This window comes from Henckelia pumila, chromosome 4 (genome assembly GCF_033568475.1).
Source record: "Henckelia pumila isolate YLH828 chromosome 4, ASM3356847v2, whole genome shotgun sequence".
NCBI lineage: Eukaryota > Viridiplantae > Streptophyta > Magnoliopsida > Lamiales > Gesneriaceae > Henckelia > Henckelia pumila.
Genome location: NC_133123.1, coordinates 224,863,809 through 224,880,253, shown reverse-complemented (window position 1 = coordinate 224,880,253; position 16,445 = coordinate 224,863,809). Strand labels below are relative to the sequence as shown.

Here is a 16,445-nt window from a genome sequence, read left to right as displayed (position 1 = left end):
TCGTGTTTTGAGACCGTTTTGATAGCTTATGATTGAGCCGAAATGTTCTTTGATGTGTTATTGATGTTGTAGAATTTTTATTCTTCAATTTCAGACTAGTTTTGAAGGCTAACGACTCAAGAACTTGAATTCGAACTGAAGAAGAAGAAGTTGAGGTTGAAGTGATTTTTATTGAAGATCTATTGATGATTTTGAATTGATTTGAAATGATAGATTTGAAAGAAGTTTGATATGAATGTTTTGATGTTATGTTTCATATTTGAAGCGTTCAAAACCGAGAAAATACGAAGGTATAAGACGACATCGCGAGTCAGGGATTTGAAACTTGAGAATGTAGTTTCTCGAGTTATCCCGCCAAAATCACATACTTGTTTATCGCTTTTATTTTATTTGATGTTGTCGATCCATATCAGGTAATAAATCTTTGAATTCGATATGATTATGATATGATATGTATGGAATTGATTCTATTTCCAAGGTCGAAGGCGACCTTATTTTCTAGTCAAGAATGACTACGTTAGATGGATATCCATGTCAAGATCGTTTATGAATCTTGATGGCAACGACGTTAAATGAATCAATTCTTATTCAATATATGCGTTATTTACTCTATTGTTGAGTCGATTATGAAAAGAGTTGATATGATTTATTTAATGCTTTATATATGTCGATTATACTGAGAATGATTTCTCACCGGAGTTTATCCGGCTGTTGCTTTGTTTTGTATGCGTGCATGGTAACAGAGGGGGCAGGAGCTAGTCAAAGAAGTCATTGACAGCTTGGGAGAAATATGTAGCAAGTGTGGACTCGGGTTATAGCTGAACTTTTATGTTTAGAAGCATCAAACATTATACAACTATTTTGGGTTGAAGTTTATGTATAAGTATTGATGTCGTTGTGACTTTTATTGCTTTTTGAACGACTAGTTTGATGTAATAAGCACATGGTTTGATGCTAGGGACAAAATAAATGTATGTATGCATGTTTCCAGATTTTATAACATGTTTAGAATCCATGGATGATGAATCATGCCATGTTCCAAGTTTTGACAGCAAAAACCTGTTTTGTAGATTTTCTGGAAATGGAGCCCGCTCGATCGGGTGAACTTCACCGATCGAGCGCGGCCTGGAAATATTGAAAACCGAGAATACCATTTTTGGGCTCGCTCGATCGGGCGAGTTCATCCGATCGAGCGAGGCCAAAATGGTTTTCCACACGAGGAATGGGATTTTTAGCTCGCTCGATCGTGTGAGTTTGTCCGATCAAGCAAGGTGATGGTTATTTTTTAAAAAAATTTTTTTTAGCTCCTGGTTTTAATATTACTTTATTGTTTGATTAATTGTTAATTAATCATTAATTGCCCTAAGTTGAGATTAGCAACCCGAGCTCCCCACAACAAGTGGTATCAAAGCTTAAGTTTCTTGGACTGAGAATAGATGAGCGGGGTAGATCGAGTCCTTATGATTGCTTTAATTACTCATTGCATGCTCGCATGGAATATGTTTTACTTTTTTCAGATTTTATTATCGTATGAGTATGTGATTAAATGGTAAGAGTATGCCGTACAGTTTGCAGAATTACATGCTAGTTGAATACTTGAACTGAATAAAGCATGAAGTGACTGAGTATGAATCAGAACTCGATCTCTTGACGACGCATGAAAGTGCTAATCAGAGGAGGGACTGAGACATAATTGTGTATATGATATATTGACGAATTGTGCACTAATCTGTTTGATTATCATATATGCCTCCCCGTCAAGTACCGACCACTAGACAGACATTGGCAATGAATCAGCCAAAGCAGACTAATGCTGCACAAACAGTGCCATGGGTACCAGTGATAGCAACTGAACTCGGACAGGGTAGTACGTCTGTTGATACGATGAGTGGTGATGCAAATCCTGTGGAAAAACTGCATAAACGATTTCAGTCCTTCAATCCACCAAAACTACAAGGCATTGAGAACTCCGTTGATTGTGAGATTTGGCTGGAGGATATCGAGCAGTTATTTGAATCCCTCGATTATATAGATGATCGTCGTGTGAGACTGGTGATTCATCAACTACATGGCCTTGCCAAAAGTTGGTGGATAGCGACGAAGATAGCGTTTGAAAATCAAGGTACTGTTATTACCTGGTTTGTATTTCGAACTGCTTTCTATCAACGGTTCTTTCCTATTTCATATCGAAAGGACAAAGGAGCAGAGGTTTCAAGTTTTCAACAGAGACAGTTAAATATCGAAGAATATGTTGCAAAGTTCACTAGCCTATTGAAGTTTGCTCCACATATTGCTGCCAGTGATGAAGCTCAAGACGATCAATTTATAAATGGCTTGAATCCAGATGTCTTCACTCTTGTAAATGCTGGACAACCAAATACCTTTGCCGATGCTCTGAATCGTGCAAAAGGAGCTGAAGCAGGTATATTGAGGCAACGAAGAGCACAGTTTGTGCCACAGCTAGTGAGACAACCGCAAGAGCAGCCACAGATTCCACCACCACCTCGATTTGATGTTGGAGGTAGCAGTAGTGGTAAGAAAAATTTATTTAAAGGAAAAAGCAAACAATTTAAATGTCCAGGTGGTAGTTCTTCTAGTTCAAGTGGATCCAAATAGTCGAGAGTTGGACATAGGTCTGAAGTTTACTGTACTAAATGCGGCGGTCGCCATACCAGTGAACATTGCAGATGAGTGTTTGGAAGCTGCCATACTTGAAACCTGATGAAGCTGAGTTGGATGAAACTCTTAGCTACTTTGAACAGCCAACTCAGATACTCGATAGGAAGGAAAAACAACTCCGAAACAAGACCATTCCATTGGTGAAGATTCAGTGGAATCGGCATGGAGTTGAAGAGGCAACGTGGGAAGTTGAAGAAGATATGAAGCAGAGATTTCCCTATCTATTCCACTGATGTGAGTTCTTATTCAGTTTTCAGTTATTCTTTATTCTTATGAGTATAGAGACTGCATATCTATATTGTTTATGAATTCGAGGACGAACTCATGCCTTAGTGGGGGAGAAATGTAAGGCCCGAGATTATTTGATTTGATCCGAAATTAATTTAATTTTAATCAGAGTATACTTAATTTGGAAATATTTAGAGTTTCGATTTAAATTTTAATATTCTTAAATTATTTAGGATTGAAATTGAATTAAATAGAGGGCCGAGGACTGAATTGAAATTTATGAAGTTTTCAGGGAATACATTGCAATTTATGCAATACATATCCGATTATTATTTGAGTTGTCAGCATGTATACGTGCACTCTCTTATTTCATTTCAGAAAAATCGAACAGAGCAAGCTGAGATCTTCATTTTCTTTGAATTTTCGAGTTTCAAAATCCCGTAACGTTTGATCCGATCGTCCGATTTCGATTCCAAAAATAGTTCTGGAATCCTTGCGACAAGGGCTTCGATCTAGTGTAAGTGTCTAATTATTTCGGCATGTTTTGAAGATTGAAATCTGGTAGATATCAGAAATTGATGTTATGTATGTGTTCTTCGACGTTTATACATTCCGATATCGAAACCGGATCGAAGAGTTTAATCGTACTTAATCATGAATTCCAGCTTATGTTTGATGTTTATAGCTGCTGTTAGAAGTGATATTGAGTTGATATTGCTGATATTTTATGTACGGATGATTTTGAATGGTTAGAAATGATTTTGATATTTCGTTGGTTACCGATTTTCAGTCGCTACGCCGTTGATTCGTGTTTTGAGACCGTTTTGATAGCTTATGATTGAGCCGAAATGTTTTTTGACGTGTTATTGATGTTGTAGAATTTTTATTCTTCAATTTCAGACTAGTTTTGAAGGCTAACGACTCAAGAACTTGAATTCGAACCGAAGAAGAAGAAGTTGAGGTTGAAGTGATTTTTATTGAAGATCTATTGATGATTTTGAATTGATTTGAAATGATAGATTTGAACAAAGTTTGATATGAATGTTTTGATGTTATGTTTCAGATATGAAGCGTTCAAAACCGAGAAAATACGAAGGTATAAGACGACATCGCGAGTCAGGGATTTGAAACTTGAGAATGTAGTTTCTCGAGTTATCCCGCCAAAATCACATACTTGTTTATCGCTTTTATTTTATTTGATATTGTCGATCTATCTCAGGTAATGGATCTTTGAATTCGATATGATTATGATATGATATGTATGGAATTGATTCTATTGCCAAGGTCGGAGGCGACCTTATTTTCTAGTCAAGAATGGCTATGTTAGATGGATATCCATGTCAAGATTGTTTACAAATCTTGATGGCAACGAAGTTAAATGAATCAATTCTTATTCAATATATGCGTTATTTACTCTATTGTTGAGTCGATTATGAATAGAGTTGATATGATTTATTTAATGTTTTATATATGTCGATTATACTGAGAATGATTTCTCACCGGAGTTTATCCGAATGTTGCTTTGTTTTGTATGTGTGCATGGCAACAAAGGGGGCAGAAGCTAGTCAAAGACATCATTGACATCTTAGGAGAGAGATGTAGCAAGTGTGGACTTGGGTTATAGCTGAACTTTTATGTTTAGAAGCATCAAACATTATAGAACTATTTTGGGTTGAAGTTTATGTATAAGTATTGATGTCGTTGTGACTTTTATCGCTTTTTGAACGACTATTTTGATGTAATAAGCGCATGGTTTGATGCTAGGGACTTAATACATGTATGTATGCATGTTTCCAGATTTTATAACATGTTTAGAATCCATGTTTGAAGATGAATCATGCCATGTTCCAAGTTTTGACAGCAAAAACCTGTTCTGCAGATTTTCTGGAAATGGAGCCCGTTCGATCGGGTGAACTTCACCGATCGAGCTCGGCCTGGAAATATTGAAACCCGAGAATACCATTTTTGGGCTCGCTCGATCTGGCGAGTTCATCCGATCGAACGAGGCCAAAATGGTTTTCCACCCGAGGAATGGGATTTTTTGCTCGCTCGATCGGGTGAGTTTGTCCGATCGAGCGAGGTGATGGTTTTTCAAAAAAAAAAAAAAAATTTAGCTCCTGGTTTTAATATTCCTTTATTGTTTGATTAATTATTAATTAATCATTAATTACCCTAAGATGAGATTAGCAACCCGAGGTCCCCACAACTATCATATCTTAATATATTATATTTTAATTTTTTGTCCATATTTTTGAATTTTACCATAATAATATCACTATAAAAATAATAAAAATTATTATTAAAAAAACATTTCTAAAATTTTAGTTTTAATATATATAAATTTTTTATACAGAATGCATGCACCGTATGCATAAAAGCACTAGTTTTGAGAATATATATGTATGCAGCGAGAAGTTTTGTAGTAATCCGAATCCCATTTTACGAGCTTAAATGATTAAATTTGATTAAGGGTTTTTAATACGAGTAATCGGACCAAGAAATCGACTCCAAGAATCAGAAAATGGTCCAAGAGTAAAAGTTGAATCGGGTAGTTCGGAACGTCCGAACCATAAGAGATTGGAATATCCGAAGTAATCGGACCAAGGGAGGGAGTTCAAAAGCAAGATTAGAACTTTTGAACCAGAGATCAGAACTTCCGAAGAGTTATGCCATGCGCACTAGGGACGTGTCGCTAGTGTATTGACATGCAATCGCATGCATGAGATCGGAACGTCCGAAGATGGAGATTGGAGTTTCAGAACATGATAGTTTGGCACGTGGAAGACATGCGAATTCGAAGCTTCTGAACTGTAACGTCCCAATTTTCACATCGGAGCGTTACTCAACATACATACTTAAAATTTTGGGGAAAATAAAAACTTTTGCGGAAGCATCATCTTTTTTATTAAAATGAGAGTATTAAAAGTGCACAAATAATGAAATAGAATCTAAAAGTCTTTGCCAAACATGTCCATAAACTTAAAATTCAAAACTTGTTTTCCTCTCATCAACTAAAAATGTTTTAAACAATTTTCATTCAATAGCATTCGCACTCATGCATCATCCACTGGACCGACATCTGCCTCTTCTTCATGTCCGTCCACATAATCATCAATGAAGGCATCAACATCATCATTACCTGCACCATTCAAGTATAGTGAGTCTAAAGACTCAGCAAGGAAATGCGTAAAAGGATCTTTCTAAACTTTAAAAGAGAAAACATTAACTTAAGCTTTCATGCAATAAACATAACTTTGATGTAGCCATAACATAAAAATATTTGTGGTGATAAAGTATGAGTAGTGTGGCAACCGTCATAATAAGTCATTCATAGTTTCCTGTTGATCAACAAGCATATGACATTATGCCCGTAAACTTTCATTCTTTGGATAGCCGCTCGAGAGCTCATCCCCAAGTGCATACCACGTATAACCATCCCGTGAGCCATGTTTGGATAGCTGCTCCGGAGCTCATCCCTAAGTGCATATCCCATACAATCACCAGAAGACGCATAAATCATCAAAACATTTTCTATACATCATACCATTCATCGTATCATACTTCATAGTCATAATCATCCTTCTTTCATAATTGTGAACTTTCATAAAACAATGTCGTGCATGCATAAACCAATGTGATAATCATGCATGCATAAAATACTTCCTAAATTTCATGATTTTCAATGAAAAATTAGTTTCCATGAAGGTTGAAACATAAACATGCATTACATAGTATAATCGGTCCGCGTGATTCGTTCCGTCCGTCCCGAACGATTCATTTCGAAACTTTCTCCAATATAATGTCTTAAAAACACATAAAAGAGCTTAAAATGTCATAAAACCTAATTTTGGACTTCAAATGCGAAAGCATAAAAAAATTGGACAGAACATTTTTCGCCTAGGCGGTAAGAAATTTCCGCCTAGGCGCCACAGCTCCCGCCTAGGCGGCAAAAAAATACCGCCTAGGCGCAAAGCGCTGCCTGGGTTTTCTAGGCAATCCGATGCTGCGCGAACTGGACGAAAACATGGCCATTACAAGCTCTTTCCAACCCTTTTTGATGAAAATACACACCCACACTTTTTCAAATAAAATTGCACTCCACAAAACTTCAAAAACAAGAAAAGAATCCATAACAATTCATCTATTCAAGAGTTTGAATCAAAACTCCTACACACACCAACATTCTAAAACCTTTCTTCTAGATCCATGAAAACATCAATAAAATTACACCAAAGATATCAGGAACGCATCACGCATCACGATTATACATCATACTCATGAATCTTACAAAACATGCATAGATCATCATATAAACCACTTAGGGTTACAACTTCAAAATAGATATAGCCTTGAATGGGTTTCAAAACAGTAAAAACTTGCCTGAATCGTTTGATTGGGATTAACCTAGGCAGAGAGATGATCTAGCCTTGACAATGAAGAACACTAACCCTTGAAATCGTAATGTTTGAGCGAGAGAGACTTTGAGAGGAGAATGGAGCGTTCAAAAATGAGAATTCAGAATAAAATTATGAACGCTTAATTGTTTTGTGACTAATGGGCTCTCTATACGGCCCATTAATTACACTTAAAAATCTTTTAAAATTTTACTCTCTCAATAATAAAATACATTGCATATAAAATATTTTCTTAACTCGGTCCAAGGCTAGACTCGTCCCTACGACCCAAAATTAATACCAACTTGAAAACTTTAAAAAAAAATAAAATCACATCCCATAAACTTTCAGGCGTTAAAATAAATCACATAATTAAACATAACAATTAAATATTCTAAATATCATGCAATAACTCACATAATTTTATTAATTCATCGTGATTAAGCTAGTGGACTTTTGGACCTTACAACTCTACCCTCTTTAAAAGAATTTCGTTCTCGAAATTTGACTTACCAAATAGTTCAGGATAGCGTGCTCGCATATCCTGCTCGGTTTTCCATGTAGCTTTCTCAACCAATTGATTGCGCCATAGGACTTTCACCATCGGGATCTCTCTGTTCCTCAACCTACGAACTTGTCTGTACAAGATTTGAACAGCCATCTCTTCGTAGGACAGGTCTGGCGTCCATTTTACTGGCTCATGGCGAATAACATGAGAAGGATTCACCACATACTTCTTTAGCATAGAGATATGGAAGACATTGTGTATGCCCTCCACGTTTGGTGGTAGAGCTACTCGGTAAGCTCGAGCCCCAACTTTCTCTAGGATCTCAAAAAGTCCTATGTATCTTGGACTCAATTTACCTCTCTTACCAAACCTTATAACACCCTTCCATGGTGACATCTTCAAGAAAACATGGTCACCTATTTGGAACTCCAAATCTCTACGCCGCTGATCGGAATAACTCTTTTGTCAAGTTTGTGTTGTCAACATTCTATATCTGATCTTGGATATCACATCTACCGTCTGAGTCACTATATCTGGCCCAAAACATCTCTCTCTCCCACTTCATCCCAATGCAGGGGAGTCCTACATCTTCTCCCATATAATGCCTCGTATGGGGCCATGCCAATAGTCGCTTGATAACTATTGTTATAATTAAACTCCACTAAAGGCAATTTCGATTACCAATTACCTCCAAAGTCGATCATACAGGCCCTCAACATGTCTTCGAGTATCTAAATTACTCGTTCTGACTGACCATCTGTCTGGGGGTGGAAAGCTGTGCTGAAAGCTAGCTTCGTTCCCAAAACTCGGTGTAAACTTCCCCAAAAATTCGAGGTGAACTTAGGATCACTGTTAGACACTATTCTCACTAGAACCCCGTGCAGTCTGACTATTTCTCGAATGTACAGTTCTGCATACTGATTCATCAAAAAGTTATTCCTGACTGGAAGAAAATGAGCTGACTTCATCATCCTGTCAAATATTACCCAAGTCGAGTTCATCCTTCGCGGTGAAATTGACAATCCTACCACGAAATTCATCGTAACATCTTCCCACTTCCATATGGGTATTGGCAATAGTTTCAGAAGTCTTGCCGGCCTCTGGGGCTCAATCTTCACCTGTTGACAAGTCAAACATTCACTATCAAATCCTACAATATCCTTCTTCACACCTGACCACCAATATAAGGATTGCAGGTCCTTATACATCTTCGCACTTCCTGGATGAATGGAATACGGAACAGTATGAGCTTCATTCATCAATTCAATTCTCAGTGAGTCTACTGATGGTACCCACATTCTACCTCGGTGATGAACAATTCCATCCTTGACGGTATACAGTGCACCACCCTTAGCCTCATCTATATTTCTCCATGCCATCAATTGTTCATCAGAAGCTTGGCCTGCTTGAATTCTATCATGCAAACTAGGTACTACTGTTAAGGCTGATAGAGTGCATACCTCCATTGGTTCGAATACCTCCAAACTCATCCACTCAAAATCATCAATTAACTCTTGTTGAACTGTCAATTGGTTCAATGTCGTAGACTTGCGACTCAGTGCATCTGCGACTACATTAGCCTTAACTGGATGGTAGCTAATGTCACAGTCGTAGTCCTTAACCAATTTTAGCCATAATATCTGCCTCATATTAAAATCCTTCTGCGTGAAGAATTACTTTAGGCTTTTGTGATCAGTGAAAATCTGACACCTTTCGCCATACAAGTAGTCTCTCCACAGCTTCTAAGAAAATACAACTGCCGCCAACTCAAGATCGTGAGTCGGGTAGTTCTTCTCATATACCTTCAGCTGTCGAGATGCATATGCTATTACTTTATAATCCTGCATCAAAACAGCCCCTAATACACTCTTAGAAGCATCGATATAAACCACAAAATGACCCGTGCCTTCTGGAATTGCTAGCACTGACGCTGACATCAGTCTTCCTTTAAACTCTGCAAAGCTATTCTCACACTGTTCTGACCACACAAACTTCACACCTTTCCGAGTTAGAGAAGTCAATGGTAGAGCTATCTTGGATAAATCTTGAATAAATCTCCTGTAGTATCCTGCTAAACCCAAGAAACTCTGTATCTCCGTAGCATTCTTCGAGGTAGCCTAATTCCAAACTTTTTCTACCTTAGACGGATCCACCTCAATTCCCTTAGCTGAAACTATATGACCAAAAAATGAAATCTGATCCAGCCAAAATTGACACTTATTGAATTTAGCATAAATCTGCTTCTCTTTCAAAATCTGCAACACTGTAGACAAGTGATGACGATGCTCCTCTAGACAACGAGAGTAGATCAATATGTCATCTATGAAGACTATGACAAACTGATCTAAGAAAGGTTGAAACACCTTGTTCATCAAATCCATGAACACTGCTGGTGCATTGGTCAACCCAAATGGCATTACCAATAACTCGTAGTGGCCATAGCGAGTCCTGAATGTTGTCTTCTGCACGTCTTCATCCTTCACCTTCAGTTGGTGGTAACCTGTAAATCGATTTTTGAGAACAACACTGCCCCTTGCAATTGGTCGAACAAGTCGTCTATTCTAGGCAAGGGATATCTGTTCTTCACTGTAACTCGATTCAATTCTCTGTAGTCAATGCACAACCTCATTGATCCATCTTTCTTCTTAACAAACAACATCGGTGCACCCCATGGCGATACATTCGGTCTGATGAACCCCTTATCCATCAACTCTTGCAAATGATCCTTCAGTTCTTTCATCTCAGTCGGTTCTAATCTGTATGGTGCCTTAAAAGCTGGCTTAGTTCCAGACAACAATTTTATCCCAAATTCGACTTCCCTGACTAGAGGCAATCCCGCAACATCATCGGGAAAGACTTCTGGAAACTCTTTCACTACTTCCACCTCTTCAAGTTTCGGTCGTTGCGTCTCCTGATCACAAGTTAGGCTTGCTAGGAAACCCGTACACCCATTACTCAATAATTTCCCAGCCTTTCCTGCTGATATAATACCTGGTGTGTTCCTCTTAGATGCAGCACATAACACAAAGTGTTTTCCGTTCTGAATTTTTAAAGATACGGTTCTCCGCTTATAGTGAATAGTAGTCTCATTATATTCCTATGAATAAGTCGGAGGATAGTAACCAAGAATAAGAAACCGCACAATAATTTGACCCACAAACCTCAGTAATTGAACTCAGGAGATTTTGGAGAACAATAAGACCACCTGAGAGATACTCCCTTGCACTTCATTATATTTGGCTGACAGATAAAGGTGAACTGAAAACCTTTGAAGAAGCAAAGAAAAATGATGATTCAACCAAGTGGGAGTTATCCATAGAACATGAGATGGATTCACTGTCATCCAATCAGACGTGGGAGTTGACGGAAGTTCCGAAAGACAAAAAAACATTACACAACAAGTGGGTGTACCGATTAAACGAAGAACATGACGGCAGCAAGAGGTACAAGGCGAGACTTGTTGTAAAAGATTTTCAACAGTGGGAATGCATTGATTATACCGAGATTTCTCTCCAGTGGTGAAGTTAACCACTATCAGAACAGTTCTTGAACTAATGGCAAAGGAAGACTTACATCTAGAGCAGTTAGATGTAAAGACAACGTTTCTTCATGGTGATCTGGATGAATAAATTTATTTGAAACAGACACAGGGATTTGAAGTACGAGGGAAGGAGAAAATGGTATGCAAAATTCAGAAGAGCTTGTACGGTGTCAAACAAGCTCCAATACAATGGTACAAGAAGTTTGATAGATTCATGAACAACAATGGTTTTCTAAGGTTCCAAGCCGATCATTGCTGTTATGTGAAAAATTTTGGCGGCTCTTATATCATACTACTATTATATGTAGATGATATGTTGATAGCAGGATCTCGCATGGAGGAGATTGATAAGCTCAAGATAGAGTTATCAAAAGAATTTGCTATGAAGGATTTGGGTGCTGCAAAAAAATTTTTTGGAATGAGGATCTTAAGAGATCGGGTGAATGGAATCTTGAAGTTATCTCAAGAAGAATACATGAAAAGGTTGTTAGCAGATTTAATATGGGTGAAGCTAAAGCTGTGGGTACTCCTTTGGCTAGTCCTTTCAAACTAACCAAAGCCCAATCACCATCAACGGAGCAGGAGCAGGTTTATATGAACAAGGCTCCTTATGCTTCTGCTTTTGGAAGCCTCATGTATGCAATGGTGTGCACAAGACCAGATATAGCACATGCAGTGGGAGTTGTGAGCAGGTTTATGATCAATCCGAAAAAACAACACTGTGAAGCAGTGAAATGGATTCTCAGGTATTTGTAAGGTACTGCTGGTTTATCTCTATGCTTCAGGAGGACTAATCAGGACTTACAAGGATATGTCGTTGCCGATATGGGTGGTGACCTAAACGGAAGAAAGAGTACTATTGGATATGTGTTCACATTGGGTGGTACAGCAGTAAGCTGAGGGTCCAAGTTGGAAAAGATAGTCGTTCTTTCAACTACTGAAGCTGAGTACGTTGCAGTAACGGAAGCAAGCAAAGAGATGATTTGGTTGATATCATTCCTTGAGTAATTGGGACAAAATATTGAGGATAACACGTTACACTGTGACAGTCAGAGTGCTTTTCAATTATGTTACGCCTTAAACGCATACAAATCTCGTGTTATGAGATTAATGTTTTTAATGCATTAACAAGTCTCATAATATTATGTTTTGATGATTACAAAACTCGGTTAATTGTTACTAACTATTTAAAATGAGATTTTACAGATTAGATTTATTGATGATTAAATTCTTGGAAGCTATTTTGAAGCTATACATGTATTTATAAAGTCTTGTATTGCTCATTGAATGGATGAAACATTGTTAAGAGATATGAAGAAAAAGACAAGAAGAAGCCAAAGTATGGAGTAGCAACTTCCGAAAATTAATGGCAATTTGCTAGGCATTTAAATCCGATCTTCACCAGTCATAATCGTGATGAGGAAGTTTTACATGTGCTGTCCAAATTTGAGAGCAATCCAATGGCTAGATATGAAGTTATGATTTTTCCACAAAAGTTGTGCAGTACCTATTTCTGCAGAACTTGAAGTGAAGGATGAAGAATCAACTTCTGAAAATTACTGGACATGCTTGAGTCATCCAAATCAAATCTTCACCAATCAAAATCAATATCAGGATTTTTTAAAACTTATATCAAAATTTCATATCAATCCAACGGCTAGATATGGAGTTATGAGTTTTCCACAAAGGTTGCACAGTACCTATTTCTGCAGAACATGAAGCAAATGATGAAGATTCAACTTCAGAAATTACTTGGCATTGTTTGAGACATCCAAATAAAATCTTCACCAATCAGATTCAAATTTAGGATGTTTTACAACCTCTGTCCAAAATTCCGATCAATCCAACGGATGGATATGGAGATATGAATTTTTCAAATTTGTTGCACAGAACAAGTTTGAAAACTTGATGAAGTGACTTACAAAAATTACTGGAACTGTTTGACTCATTAAAATCAAACCTTTACCGTTCAGAATGAAGATCCAGATGTTTTAAAGCTTCGGTTCAAATTTCAGATCAATCCAACGGTTAGATTGGAAGATATGATTTTTCCACAAAATCCGCTCAGTGCTGGGAAAAAGTAGGCAGCGGTGCCGAACACTTTTTGTCACTCCTTGACTTCTTAACACACGCTCCAAGCACTCAAATCAGATTCAAATATTTGCCAACTATAAATAGAGGCCATCCAAGTTCATTTGGAGACATCCCAACTCATCTCTTCTTTCCTTTGCAATCAATTTCTCACTATCAAAGTGTTTGTGTGATATATTTGAGAGTGTTTGTAAAAATAGTTTGTGAGTTGGTTGTGCTATTGTTGTAAACACTTGAGTGTGAAGCCAAGTGTGTTGTGCTATCGTTGTAAGCACTTGAGTATGAAGCCAAGTGTTTGTGTTGAGGCTATCCTTGGAGCCCTTAAGGCCAAGTGTTCGAGTTGTATCGGCGCGGTGATCGTGTTGAGTTGTACGGCTATTCTTGGAGACATCAAGGTCAAGAAGTTGAAGTGCTAGTGGATCATTGGTTAATTGATCTTAACCAAGAAGGGGAGACGTAGACGATTTATCGTCGAACTTCCATAAACATCTCTTATCCCTTTTACTGCTTTATTTACATTACGCATTTATTTACCGCACTTATTATTAATTGCTTTAAGTCTTCCGCTTGCGTATTTGCATAATTACTTTAAATTGCTAAAGTTGATAATAGAACCTAAATCCCCCCCCCCCCACATTAGGTTCTCACAAGTGGTATCAGAGCCACTTTTTTACAAAATATTTTCAAAAAAAAGGCTCTATGGCAAATCTAGCTAGTGATTATGCTCAAGGGCAATCAACCAATCGTCCTCCTCTTTTCAACGGCATAAACTACGGATATTGGAAAAATCGAATGTCCCTATATATCCAATCCGTAGATTATGATCTTTGGAAAGTAACTGTGAAAGGTCCCTATGTACCTATGAAAGAGGTTGAAGGGGTTAAAGTTCCTAAGGGAATGGATGACTTTTGAAATGAGGACATGAAGTTAATTTCTCAAAATGCTAAAGCTATGAATATTTTTCATTGTTCTTTAGATATGAACGAGTACAACCGGATCTCGATGTGCTCTTCCGCAAAAGAGATTTGGGACAAATTGGAGATATGTCACGAAGGGACCAATCAAGTCAAGGAAACAAAGATCGATCTACTTCAACTCAAATAAGAAACATTTGAGATGGAAACCAATGAGGATGTTGACACAATGTTCCGAAGGCTTACTCAAATAATCAATGATTTAGCTCAACTTGGAGAGCAATATCCATCCAAGCATGTTTGGAGGAGAGCTCTACGCACCCTACCCAAGGAGTGGGATGCCAAGAGGACGGCCATCATTGAGTCCAACAAAGGTGACGCCTTATCCTATGATCTTGACCCAACTTCATGGGACCCTAAAAACCCATGAGTTGGAAGTATCCACAAGAAAGGAAGCGAAGAAAGAAGATGAAAAGATCAAGGCAAAGGGGATTGCCTTATCTAGCCAAGTTGAAGAAAATGATGATGAAGACATGGTGCTCTTTGCTAGGAAATTCAAAAGATTTATGCGATGAAACAACTTCAAAAAGAAGACCGAAAAAGAAGTAACATGCTATAACTGTCAACAACAAGGCCACTATGCAAATGAGTGTCCTCTCAAGAAGAAGGTCGACAAGGGAAAGAAGAAAGCACTTATAGCCACTTGGAGCGATAGCGACGATGACGAGGAGGAAGCTAACATCTGCCTCATGGCTAAAAGTGATGACATCGTCTCCGACGATGATGACGAGGTACCTTCCTATGACGAACTACTACATGCATATAAACATATGTTTGATATGGCTAAGTCACTTAGAAAGGAAAATAGAAACCTCAAAAATGAATTAGAAACTAAGGGGCATGAGAACCTAAGATTAAAGGATGACATAGCTCATTTAGAAAAATCTTTTGATAAATTCAATGTTAGTAGTAATAATTTGAATAACTTACTAAGCATGCAGAAATGTAGTTTTGATAAGGGTGGAATAGGATATGGTAAGAAATCAATAGACTTCATTAGTCTAATTGCTAAAGCAAAAATGAGATCACCCCTACATGCTCTTACTGCTGTAAAATAGGTCATGCTAGACATAAATGTAAATCTTTAAAATATCAATATAATAAAAAGAGTTATATGAAATGGAGGCCTAAGAGTACTTAACAACTCATCAGTTGGCATTATGAGATCATGATCTAAGGGAGTTCATCATAGACCGGTTTAAACTGCCTTGACTTGCGACTGGTCTTCCTGATGAACGCTGATCTGTCCAAGGAAATAGGTTTTTAAAGAGGCCATAGCCCTACCTACTACTGGGAGCACTCTTGGAAAGTGTCGATGATGTCGCTATGAGAGACTGAACTCTTAGAAATCTATTTTGTATTTCTCTTTTCTAACACTGTGGACCCAAAAGAACTAAAGGGTACCAAAATCAATTCTTGCAGGGAAATAGGAAAACTGTTCTCCCTAGCATATGGTATCTAGACAGTGGATGCTCTAGACATATGACCGGGAACAAGAAGCTACTCCAATCAGTCAAACCAAAGGAGAAAGGAACTGTCACCTTTGGAGACAACAGCAAAGGAGTTATCGAAGGAATCGGCTCAATAGGTATATCTGAATCCTGCTTGATTGATGATGTACTCCTAGTGAAAGGGCTTAAGCATAACTTACTAAGCATAAGTCAATTGTGCGATAGATGTTATGAAATCAAATTCACTCCCCAACACTGCACTATATCACTCACGACTGACAAAACCATAAATTTCAAAGGATATAGAAATGAAAATGTATACAAGGTTTCTTTAAACAATTTATCTTTATCAAATATTAAAAGCCTTGTATCCTTGAATGTTGATGACAACATTCTTTGGCATAGACGACTAGGCCATGTTGGTCCTAGTACCATAGAAAAACTTTTTAAACTTGATTTAGTTGTTGGTATGCCAAAACTCAATTTAAAATTAGATTCTGTTTGTGATGCGTGTCAACTTGGCAAACACACAAGGGAATCTTTTAAAAGCAAAAATTTTGTATAAAATTCTATGCCCCT

At 37.6% G+C, this 16,445-nt stretch overlaps 1 protein-coding gene across 1 annotated transcript; it reads right to left on the bottom strand.

The window, feature by feature from the left end:
- Positions 1–6,681: 6,681 nt before the first annotated feature.
- On the bottom strand, positions 6,682–8,205 carry LOC140862821 (uncharacterized). The gene is made up of 2 exons (XM_073265862.1): positions 7,815–8,205; positions 6,682–6,710 (listed from the first exon to the last, which is right to left on the bottom strand). The coding sequence occupies exons 1-2, from the start codon at positions 8,203–8,205 to the stop codon at positions 6,682–6,684; spliced, it is 420 nt and encodes a 139-aa protein (XP_073121963.1).
- Positions 8,206–16,445: the final 8,240 nt, after the last annotated feature.